General features: G+C 34.1%; 2 protein-coding genes across 2 annotated transcripts in view; both read right to left on the bottom strand.

The window, feature by feature from the left end:
* Positions 1 to 8176: 8176 nt before the first annotated feature.
* Positions 8177 to 9338, bottom strand: LOC136039038 (UDP-galactose translocator-like). The gene has a single exon (XM_065722536.1). It carries the CDS (start codon positions 9214 to 9216, stop codon positions 8242 to 8244), a length of 975 nt encoding a protein of 324 aa, XP_065578608.1. The 5' UTR covers positions 9217 to 9338; the 3' UTR covers positions 8177 to 8241.
* A 1216-nt stretch (positions 9339 to 10554) lies between these two features.
* Positions 10555 to 12980, bottom strand: part of LOC136039065 (NFX1-type zinc finger-containing protein 1-like) — a 17931-nt gene continuing 15505 nt past the window's right edge. The window contains exon 5 of the mRNA XM_065722550.1: positions 10555 to 10691. Coding sequence (XP_065578622.1) covers positions 10555 to 10691 — 137 coding nt within the window. The remainder of the gene's footprint in view (positions 10692 to 12980) is intronic.

Genomic DNA, 12980 nt, shown 5'->3' with positions numbered 1-12980 from the left:
GTTCTTATGCTTTTGGTGGCTTGGGTTGTTTACGTGCAAATAATTTTCTTTGCATAATTATCGCTAACAATTTGTTTTTTTTTTAGAGCCCTTTAATCTACAAATAGAACGAGATCATTATTTTGCATTGGTACAAGGATCACCTGTGCCAAATGGAGGCTTATGCCTGGACGCATAATATTATTCTTTTCCAACTCTTGGATTTTATTTATTAGAGGTTTATAATTATGATTGTTATTTATATAAAGTTTCTAAAATTTTAAACTTTTTCAAGTCCAAAACATATTCAAAATTCTCTCCATTCTGATCAATTAATCTACCTAATCAATCAGTCATAGTCAGTTTTAGTGGGCTGATATATTCGTTTCGTTTGATTTTAAGATATTGCATTTCTATAGGAATCTCTCTGAGTAGCGCTCCAGGTTCTGTTTTTGAAGGAAAACTCCAGATCACATCAGAGTTTGTATTCCCATCCACAATTGAATTATCTACTAATGAGCAGTAAATATGTATTGAATATTGGATTCAAATCTTCCACAAATAGTGTCTATTGCAAATCTGTCGCGTCAAGATATATCACATCCATCCTTAATTCAAATGTTTCTTGAATTTCTTTTGTCTAAATTGGTGCATTTCCTCTAGTTTTTCTTTTACTGATTCTCTCAACTTGTCCTTTACATATACTTTTCTACGAGAGGAGAAATAAGGCGAAAACCTTGGACAATTTTTATGTTCAAACTGGGAGATGCATGACTTACGTCTTTTGACAAATGTATGTAGTTTATTGAACACAGTTGAATTTATTCAATAAAGAATTCAAATCTTCCATAAATAGTCTGTTGCGAATGAGTTGGGTCGAGATATATCACGTCCTTCCTTAATTCAAATATTTCCTGAATTTCTTTTGTCTAAATTGCTGCATTTCCCCTAGTTTTTCTTTGACTGATTCTCTCAACTTGTCCTTTACATATACATTCCTACCAGAGGAGAAATAAGGTGCAAAGTTCGGTTTACTATTCACTTTTGTATCCTCTTACTTCGAATATAGAGGAGAAAGATCTGTTGGATAGATGAATCAAGCATTGGCGATAACAAACAGTACCCAATTTTCTTAATAATTAGCCCTCATTATTGCTTCGTAGTGGAAATTCTTGCATATTATGAAGGTAATTGAAAATTTATATTTTCAAACTGGAAGATGTATGACGTCTTTCGGCGAATGTCTGCAATTTATTGAACACCGTTGAATTTATTTTATTTACGGTTGTACCTGAATCCACAAGAACTTTGAAACGAATATTTTTGACCATAAAATCATTAAATAACCACAATATTATATTATGGGAACTTCAAGAGGGTGTAATTACTGGGTATAATAAGTCCTATACCTGGAATTATGATATTATTCTTTTCCAACTCTTGAATTTTAGATATAGGGTATTTCTTGTGCCTGTATGGAATACGGTAATGCTGTGTTGTGTCAGGTAACCCTGTAGTTTGGATACTGATATCTCCTTCAGAAGTAGAAATTATTTTCTTAAAAATTCACAATAACTCGCAGAAATTTTACTTTAATGTTGTTTCAGTGATTTGGGTCAGGTTAAACTTTTTTGAAAATTGAGTTATGGTTCGGGGATATCTTTCATTTGGAGTGTTAAAATTGTTGACGAAACTCTTTTTAGAATTTTTTTATTGATTTAAATCTAGTTCCGGTAGCACTTGTTTGTTGACCGGACACGTTTCTTTCTTTAGCGTGGTATCATTTTCATGCATATTTGTTATCCTTATAAAGTCTTCCCATTTTTTTGTAACTTATAGTCTTTTCCCATCACGAATCTACCTAATTAATCATTCATTGTCAGTTTTAGCGAGTTGATATATTCGTTTTGTTTGATTAAAAGATATTGCATTTCTACAGGAATCTCTCGGAGTAGCGTTTCAGGTTCTGTTTTTGAAGCAAAACTCAAAAACACATCAGAGGTTGTATTCCCTTTCACAATTAAACTATCCACTAGTGAGCAGTGAATATGTACTTTATCAACATTTCTTGTAATATTAGGAACCTTAAGCCCTTCATTATATTTAAAACCTAGTTCAGCTTCTTTTCAAATCCTAAAATAAAACAAATCGCTAATATCCAAAATGATAATTCTCTTTCAAAGTAATTACGAATTTCATTGTTGCTAGATTGGATAATATAATGATTAGTAATCTGAAAACGAATTAAGTAATAATATAAAACCACTTCAAAATACAATCCATTCGGTATAATTACGTTAACCATACATCCTTTTTTTTCCTTGTATGCCAACGTATTGTTTTTAAATTTTACTAATATTATACCATGCATACCGTGGTTTACATTGAGTTAAAGCTATTTCATAATTAGTTTTTCTATCTAACTTGATGAGATTACTTGTATAAGACTCTTCGACTTCTTTCCTCTGTTTATATTCCAGAAAATATAATACGCCTTGGAGACAGACAGAGAGGGGTGCATTCTCTATATATTTTCAATGCTGTAATATCTATAGTTAATGATCCATCAGCTAGTAAAAGTAAGTAAAAGTAAATCTTTGCCTCGTTTGTTAGTTTTTTAACCCTTCTCCCGAACAAAACTGCCCCATAAACAAAAATCCTAGTTCCCGCCCTAGGCACAAGACTTGATTTTAGGATAGCATTATTCTCTTTGATTCATTAATTTGGGAGCATTATCAAATGAGGGTACTAGGTAAGCACATGTAGACGGATAGTAGAGAAGGCTGTATCCAGGGAAGGGGTGTGACCCCCCCCCAAAATGTTTATTTAAGAAAAAATGTTTTGACTATGAATCAAATGATGTGACTGTTGATCCTTCACCTTATGAATCATTTAAAACTACAGTTTGCTGAGGAGACAGACAGAGTGGGGTGCATTCTCTATATATTTTCAACGCTATAAAACAGTTCGTGGTAACGAACTGTAGTTAGGAGCGAACAGACTCAATAGTAACCGAAACTCTAAAAAACAAATCAATATATACATAAAAAGAATGAAATTTTTATGCTGATTTCAAATATATAAGTTTCATTACATTTAGTCTTTCCCATCAAAAGTTACGAACCTGAGAAAATTTGACTTATTTTTAAAAAAAGGGAAAAACAGAAGCCGCCTAGAGGCCATAGAATGTCAATGTAAATCACACCATCGGATAAAGCGCATCAGAGAACCCTACTTTACAGGTTTCAAGCTCCTATCTGCAAAAATGTGGAATGTTGTGTTTTTTACCATTAAAAAAGATTATGGATGTACGTGTATTTTTTTTCCCCAGAGGTGATCGCATCGACCCAGTGGTCCTAGAATATCATGAGAGAGCCCATTCTAACGATGATTAAAAGGTGTAGTGACCTTTTAAAGTGAGCAAAATTTCGAGGGCGACTAGGCCCCCTTCCAAGCTCATTTTTTCAAACATCAGGAAATATAATTCATGTTTCCAAATGACGTCGTTTGGTGCCCAAATTGAAGATCAAGGTCCTTGTATGCCTACTTTCAAACTAAAAGGGCAAATTTATCATAGAGGAGGCTCTCTTCTACCATTCTCAGGAGAGCATCACAAATTTTTGCAACTATACTTCATTAGTGATAGCAATCCTAAATTGAATGCACGTTGTGGAATTTCTCCCGGGGTTGAAAGGAATATCGTTTTCCAGTTGCAACATCTTGCATCCATAATAATAATTTAGTGTATCTGTTCAAAACAGCAATCGAATTGATGCCTACTGATACACATAAAATTGTTATTTCCGCTGACAAAACGTCTACTGCTGAACATGTGCAAAGATACAATGCTCCAACTATCAACGAAGTGGCAATCTTTATGGTCGGTGATCAGTTCTTACCGCGAGATATTATTCTTTATAGGCGAAACAATCGGTTGAAAAGAATTGCTGAAACTCATCGATATTACGATGCCCTACAATATCCTATAATTTTTTGAGATGGAGCCGACGGCTATCACTTTGATATAAAATAAATAAATCCAGCCATTAACAAAGAAATGGATAAGAAATGCAGCGCAATGACGATTTTTTCCATTGGCCTGGGGGTGATAGGGGGTCGTTACCAATTTATTTATTTGTAGAAAAGACATTAAATCCTTGATTACTTTTCATACGAAATTAGGACCATTGTCGCTTAATACTGTATTAGGAATAACGAAATTAAGAAATATTTTAGCAAGAGCAGTTGACGTCGTGTAAGCGCTTTGATTTTTTAATAGTTTAGCAAATGTGAAACCGGAAAAATGATCAATTACTGAAAGTACGCAGGTGTGTCCTTTGTTAGACATGGGTAATCCTCCGCTAGTACCATATAAATCAAAAGAAACTATATCAAATCGAAACCGGGCCGTAGGCGTTCTTCCTATCGTTGGACTAGGGTAGACTTGAGGATTTTTTCTTAAATTAAATGTTTCACAATTATTAACATAATTCTTTAACTTTGTTAAGGCTGAAGTGACGGAAAAGTATTGTTTTAATCTATGAAAAGTCTTATCTATTCCTATATGACCTCCCACTTCAGAATGAAAAAATTCAAAAGCGGGTTTTTCTAAAATTTGGGGTAAAACTGGTACAAAGCTTGATTTCTGTTATTGCTATCGGTCAAAAATTTTGATTTTTTTTCTTCGCCTAATCCTCAGCTTACCAAGGAAGTTACTGCAATGTTTGATTCGACTTCATAGTTTACTGAGCTCTTGGCGGAATGGAGTGTTGCTTCAGTCCTTTTCCGTGGAAAACACAATATTCATTTACCTTCAAAATTATTTTGTTTGTAATGTCCCCAAAGTATCGCAGCCCTTATAGACCTTCCAAGGTCTCCTTCCTGCTCTCTGCATTTGTAAAAACCCTTGGTCAGGTGTCTCTGCTGTTCTATATATGCTTCAATGGTTGACCTCGGAGTAGGCTGTAATGTTTTTGATGCTTGACTTGTTTTTGATTTTTAATTTCTATTGGGGATGTTATTTCTTTTATATCAAGTTAAATAAATTTGTAACTTTGTACAGTAAAAAAAAAATAATAATAATTCGGGACCTACTTACAATATTGAGCACTTTTTGATAAGGCAGGCCAATTTTTCAATTTTTGTTTTGGCAGACTTCCTGAAAAGTATTTTCTTTAGGGGTATTTTATTACGGGATGGTTTCTTGGCGAAGAATTTTTTTTTTTATTTTGAATTATCTTTATTGTTTCAATAAAAAACGATTTTTATTTTACCCCAGGCTGATAGATTGCTTATTAAAAATCTAATTTATCTGGCTTTTTGACAACTCGGCCAGATCGTGTTGTTACTTTTTCTTCAGTAGAGTTTTTTTTCTTTGGCTTCGCTAGTGATATTAAGTCAAATTTTTTATATTGTTTCTTAAGGAATTTTTGACCTTTTAGTTGTGCCCTTTTATCTTGGGCATTAGCACTATGTGGTCTCGTTCCTTCTGAGTCCTTGGGCTTATCTACATCTGATTCATTGTCAGTATCTGAGGAACTAGTACTAGTAGAATTGGTTTCTGGTTCTTTTGAAGAAGAAGTTTGAGATTTAGGTGTTGACCCTGCTTGACCTTCGTAAATTTTTTTCTCCTCGCGAAGTAGAGAGTTTACTAATTGATTCGTCTTGTTGATCTCTTGGCTCAGGAGAATTGAAGGATTCTTGGGAGCTTTGGGAGGATTCAAATGTTTTCTTGGGGTGCCTCCATTGTTTGAAAGCCATGTCCTCGGGGGGGGGGGGAATGATTGCATTATGGTTTCGTTCTAAGAAACCCAGTCCTTTGGTTTTGCTTTTGATACTGTTATGTTGTGATACTGTTGTTCACCCTTGGCCGGAATAGCATTAACTGTACTTTGTCTAGTCTTAATCGGATAATTAATGAGATCCATTGCTTCTCGTAATGTTTGTCTTTGGGGCTGGTTGACCGTTTCTGACTCTATGTCCCCAGGAGTCTGTATAACCTTATTTAATTCATCGTGTAACACGTAACTATATATATGTAACTATATATTAACTATATATTTTTACATTATATATAGGTAGCGTTAGTTGACTAAATTTTTAAATGAGACGCATTCTTTCAAATCCTGGGCATTAGCAAGGGCATGTTTCTTCTATCTTGATCAATCAACATATATTCTGCTTCAGGCATAATGCTCATGAAGGAATTGGTTTCTTTAATATTAATGTGAAAAGTAGATATTTTGTATAGATCATATATGGAATGTTGATTAATTAGTGGGATTGTAACTACTGCAAAAAGTTGTTCATTAATTTCGGTTATATGTACTTCTAGTTTAGTATGATATAAGAATAGGTTAGCAATTTCTGGTTCTACTGGTAAATGGAGGCCAAATGTTAAGTGTGTTTTTATTTCGTTTAGGATGGTTTTTAGGTCTGAGGGGTCTACTAAGTCGTAGGATCCTCCTGTTAATTCAAATAACGCGAACTCAAGTTTACTGATATCTGTGGCTAAATTCAATAATGACATTATAATAATGTCATGTGAAACTGTTGCTAAACTAGAATCAGAAATTACTCTGTCGACCTCATTTTTTCAACAATTCATTGTGTTGACTGTTCTTGAGATTTTTTTGATATGGTTTCAATTTTATCTTTTTGATAGTTGGCTATACTCACTTGTATTTTGTGTACGTGTAGCGTCGTATTCATGGCAGTATTTAATCTCTTAACATTATCTCTTAATATATTTAAATCTTGTTCAGTGGACAAACCGAATAAACGAGAGGCAAGTTCCCCAATTATCGGGATTAGGATAGTTGATCTTTTATATTTTTTTTACGGAAAAATACTTCAAATATTCGTGTCGTACTTTGTTTAAGTTTCTGTATTTCTGCCTTAAAAAGTTCAAATAATGCTTCCAACCTTTGTCTGTACAATATCAGGAAGGCTTGGTGAGTGGGCATTTTATAAGCATTTTCTATAGTTAATTCTGGGAGGAGTTCCAACTCATTTGTTGTTGGCTCATCAGCCATTGCCGGTCGTGCACAAGTTTTTTTTTACCGTCTATAGTCCGACATTCTCTCCAGTGATTCACATCTTGGCATTTTTGTCTTCATCCATACATTGTATTCTACCATAGTCGACGTAACAAAAGGAATTTGCCATCTAACTTGTATTTTTCCTTTTTTTGTAAAAGTCCATACCCAACTAGTGGACCTGTATGGTTGTCTCACCGTTATCAAGATTTTGTCGTTGTTATCTGATATTAATATGTTAGGGATATTTTCCATAGTAATATCTGTTATTGAGGGGTCTAATTCCATTGGTTGCATGTCAATAGTCGTAGTTATAGTTGTGGGGAATGTTTTTTCCAATTTCTGTTCCTGTGATATATTCGGTTTCGGATCTGAGTTTCTTCGTTCTGGGTATTGGATTCCCAGAAGGTAGTAGTTTCATATTTTTTAGATGTATATTTTGAGGTTTCTGCTACTTCGTTAGTGGTCGTCTCTATATTATTATCGTTTGTAATATTTGGAAGGCGGGAAGTCTCGTCGTTCTTTTCAGTTTCTGTGGTAACATTTATTATCCTGCAAAAGTACTGGCATTTAAATTTATATTTTGGTTTAGTTTTACTGTTCGTGGTATTAGGCGAAGGCTATCTTGGCAGCATATAAACGACAGAATAAGTAATAAACTTTGGCTAAGAAACCTGAGACGAGAACCTGCATCTTGTCTCAATATTTTTTTTAGAAAAACGTCCTATTTTTTCTAACTTTGACAAGATTTTGAAATTCTTACATGTTTTTTGGTCTTCCAGAGTACAAAGTTTTAAATAGTACGTTCAAGAGAAATTACAAGTCTCTTTTCTGTGAAGGTATTACTAAGTTATATAACAATATTTCACGTAATATCAAAGTACCAGATATGATAAACCTTGGAAGTTTTCAGTCGGTTCCAGGTTAAAACACGTCAAAACATTTTTTTTAAGTTAATCAACTTAATTGAGGCTACACAGAATCGAAATTAACAGAGATACAAGTTATGACCAACTTAAAAAAGAAAACTTATAAATACATTTTCGAGCCAAGAATTTGCAGTCTAATTTACGTGATATCGTTCATTCTTTTAAAATGCAACACAACCTTTGCCTACCCTAAGCCGTTTTTTTTAAATGTCTAATTTGTAAACAATTTAAAATGACGAAAAATAACAGAACCAGACAGTCATACTTCGTACTAGTCAATCGTTTAATTTAGGCTATCACACCTTCACTCTGTTGTGAGTTCTAGGAACATAGCTGTACAGGAAAACAGAGCCAATGACTAGCGACGTGCCAAAGGCAAACTGAAGAGTCAGGTGGAAGTCAAAAATATATACAGACGCTATACACGATAAAATGATTGCCAGCGAAGTTGCAAATCCCTTTAAAATGTTATCAGCATATTTTACTACAGCAGCAACAATTAGACCACCAGTAGCTTGAAGTACTACTAAATACCAAACGAATCCATCATACCCATAATAGAACCCATTTTCTTTCAACTGGGTATAGTCATTGATTACACATGTGACGAGTCCAAATGGTAAAGATAGGAAGCTCAGCTGTATATTTCGCATCCAAACTGAAACATTGGATCCCTTCAATATTTTCTCAAAATAAATTCCAGCAAATCCTGATATAAAGCAGGCTGCAAGAGCAGCAGAGAATCCAATGGATTTACTTTGATTCGTATTAGCTTCACCTGGCTTGGTAGGTTGATCAGCAAGCTGAACTAATGCCACACCCGTAACAAGAACAACGAACGAAAGCCATTGCGTACTAATTAATTTTCTTCGTAAAATTGTCACAGTGAACAAAGCTGCTGACAAGATTTTCAACTGATATATAACCTGATATGTGGCAGCATCTAAGTTAGAAGCAGCTAAATAAAGCAGGTTATTCTGAACAACGTATATCAATGAGGGAATACACACTTTCAACGTGTCCTTTGGCTGCCTAATAATTTGCTCATGAATTGCAATTTTCACTTTTCCTAAACTAGAATCTTCTTCTTTAAATACTATTAGCAGACATGTAAACAGTTTCACTAATTCAGACATCACAACGACAGTAGAAGAAAGAAACAATTCACCAGGTCTAATCCTTGCATACCTCATACTGAGGCCAACGGCAGCATTTTGAACTGTTAAGACCACTAAACTGACATACTTATAAAACTCTGGACTATTTTCCATCTTCCCAAACAGAATTGTAGGCTAAATCTTCAGCAGATAGCCTAAATTTCTGTTCATGAGCATTTCCTAAGTATTTCTGGAATACTCAGTTAATAATGTGTTTCTTTTTTAAACAAAACAAATATAATTGGCAGAAAATTTTTAATGTAAAATCCAGACCTCTGACAAGTACAAATCACTTGTCCATTTTGTAATATAAACAAAAGAATAGAGGTTGTCTCTTGTAATTTTCGATATTGTGTTCCTAAGACAAAATATTCCTAATACATGACAGTGGAAAGGCTATGACGCTATAAAATGACGTTTCTTTTCTACAAAGTCATGCGTTGGGAGTATAAAGAATTAGAAATATTTGAAAATAAAACCAAATTAATCATGTGCTTACCCGTTGCTTTTAAGCAGTGTTACTTATCAACGTAACAAAATATTAATACGTTGCCACAATTATCATATACTTAATCATCCTTGGAACAAGTGCAATTAAATGTCACAATAATTAATGTTAATTACAAATATTCTATAACAATGCTTTTATAATTATGTACTATTTTTGCTATTCTGTTTAATAACCATATGATTCTGCCTGGAAATTTTTATTATAGAAATTGGCATACTTTGGCATTGGCCGACAATACAGCATGGTCAAAATTAAGAAACACCTATCATGTTTTATCAACCGCCCAAAAATTGCCCAAATCACAAATCTGACTGAACCAACAGCTATCGCCCGAAGTAAGACTGCTCAAACAAGCTACAGCTACTGTCCTGCAATCATCTTCATCCCTCTAACCGAATCATAGAGACCTGAGCGGACACAATATCCAGCCGAGAAGGTACTCCCACCACACGCTCCCAAAGACATCACAACGTACAGCCTGCACCAACTTGAAACGCGACTTTAGCAACGACACAAACACAGATGAAAATTTGGAAGGAAACAACTTATTCTAATTTTGTAACTTGTGCAACAACTGCCAAGTAAGGTCTTAAGAATTTTAGTTCTTGACTCATTAAACAATCAACAAACGCTTTAAGAACAATACAAATGCAGAAAAGAGTGGGAACTGGGGGGATACTTACCCTCCAATCACTTTTGACTATGAAAATTTTTTTATTGTTTGGTTCATACAGTTCTGCCAGTCCCCCAGTAAAGTCCTCCATGGCTTCAGAGGTGGTGCCACTTTTAGGGGCTTCATAGCTACCATATAATTTTGCATCAGCCTTCTCTAACAATGCACTCCAAAATTCATTTTTCTCTTGGGATTGAAGGTAGACTAAATTACCGTTATACCTTGGTAATTTGTCATGTATGACATCATCCACCCGTTGGCCATACTGTTAAAGCCTGAAGTGAAAAATTCCTGCATACTCGCCATCGTCAAAGGACTGATCATCAGGTACAATTCGTTTAAAAAGAACTGGATTGATTGTAAGATTTGTCATACCAGCCAATATCCACCACTCACCAAGCTCTCCTTGTTGAATATCAAATCTTCATGCATCGTTCACCACAAACTGTGGATCTGAACATATTTCATGGGGTCTTAGCCCATATAAAGATATGATAAAGATGTAAAAATATCATAATTGTTGATTTCTTATTAACTTCACATTCCAGAATACACGTTTCAAAAATCATTTCTACATTCCAAATCATTAGGCCTCGTCTTATTTTCGATTTTAACTCTTTTCTTATGATAAATCCAAATCCACCATGCTGATGGTGTTTTCTACCCTCATGAACAAAATCATAATAAAAAAACATTACATCATTAATATTCGTTGAGGAGGGAACAGCCCCTTTCAAATACGGAGTAATTTCTGTTCGTTTCAAGTTTTAATTTCGCTCCTTACTTTCAGTTAATAGAACTTGTTTTTTTTTATATAATTGCAGGAAAGAAACGAAATCATCACTAAAAAATGTGATTCAGAGAAAGAGGCTTTCCATTTTGTTTAGAATACAAATCTTTGCAATTTCTGGTTTATTATCGAACTGAAGCCATTCTGACCCCCTATCATGAGATGTCCTTATCCCCATTCATATACAAAGAAAATAGGACTAGAGTAGGAAATAATTTTCAAATTGCCTTAAAAAGATCTAATTATGGATCTCTTTGTCAACCCAGAAAACAGAAAAAGTAGTTTACTCTAATGATTTATTGGCATTTGCAAGGATATGAAGAGTAGCAATCCCTATCATATAAGAAATATTTTATAAGTTATTTTTAGGTTTAATATGAATATTTTGGCTTATTAAAAAGAAATATGTTTACTTGTTGTGAAAAGATTAAAACCTTAGCAATAATTCCTGTTGTGACGAAAGATCAATATAAGTTTTATATTTGCTTAAAGTGATTAGAGGGAAACCAGCTAGTTTCTTAAAAAATATTTTGAAATCTGGTTTTTGTTCAGCCCTTCTGTATGTCTTATCTAACTTCTTATGTACATATTTTGTTGACTTTAGTTTAAAATATCAATAAACTTGAATCCAATGATAGTGTAGCCATAAGAGTCCTTTGGGTAGGGGGTACAAATTGTAAAATTGAACACTAAAATATTCGAAAGCACATCTTCTGCATGCTTTTTTTCTTTTTAATATTGGGAGAAAGTTCCGAAAATTCTTTTTTTGATCATTTTTATTTGTCTTACATTCTCTGTAGCTGTTCAATATTACACTCGTAGAAAGTCTCCAAACGAGAGGGTAGATGGGAGAATACGCCTATCACTACAGATTTAAAGTTGGCAAACTTAAAGGTATTCATAAAGTGGTAAGATGGTTAGTGTAAGAGTGGTTTTCAATCTGCACTGGTGCATTGAAGGAATTGATAGAAGAAGTTGGGCTCAACAATATAGTCTTTAAAACCACAAGATCAAGGACTAGGAAAAAATGTTTTGACTATGAATCAAATGATGTGACTGTTGATCTTTAACCTAAAGAATCATTTAAAGTCACGGTTCGCCTTGGAGACAGACAGAGAGGGGTGCATTCTCTATATATTTTCAATGCTGTAATATCTATAGTTAATGATCCATCAGCTAGTAAAAGTAAGTAAAAGTAAATCTTTGCCTCGTTTATTAGTTTTTTAACCCTTCTCCCGAACAAAACTGCCCCATAAACAAAAATCCTAGTTCCCGCCCTAGGCACAAGACTTGATTTTAGGATAGCATTATTCTCTTTGATTCATTAATTTGGGAGCATTATCAAATGAGGGTACTAGGTAAGCACATGTAGACGGATAGTAGAGAAGGCTGTATCCAGGGAAGGGGTGTGACCCCCCCCCCAAAATGTTTATTTAAGAAAAAATGTTTTGACTATGAATCAAATGATGTGACTGTTGATCCTTCACCTTATGAATCATTTAAAACTACAGTTTGCTGAGGAGACAGACAGAGTGGGGTGCATTCTCTATATATTTTCAACGCTATCAAACAGTTCGTGGTAACGAACTGTAGTTAGGAGCGAACAGACTCAATAGTAACCGAAACTCTAAAAAACAAATCAATATATACATAAAAAGAATGAAATTTTTATGCTGATTTCAAATATATAAGTTTCATTACATTTAGTCTTTCCCATCAAAAGTTACGAACCTGAGAAAATTTGACTTATTTTTAAAAAAAGGGAAAAACAGAAGCCGCCTAGAGGCCATAGAATGTCAATGTAAATCACACCATCGGATAAAGCGCATCAGAGAACTCTACTTTACAGGTTTCAAGCTCCTATCTGCAAAAATGTGGAATGTTGTGTTTTTTACCATTAAAAA

Source organism: Artemia franciscana, chromosome 19 (genome assembly GCF_032884065.1).
Source record: "Artemia franciscana chromosome 19, ASM3288406v1, whole genome shotgun sequence".
Taxonomy (NCBI): domain Eukaryota; kingdom Metazoa; phylum Arthropoda; class Branchiopoda; order Anostraca; family Artemiidae; genus Artemia; species Artemia franciscana.
This window is presented reverse-complemented; position numbering and strand designations above follow the sequence as displayed.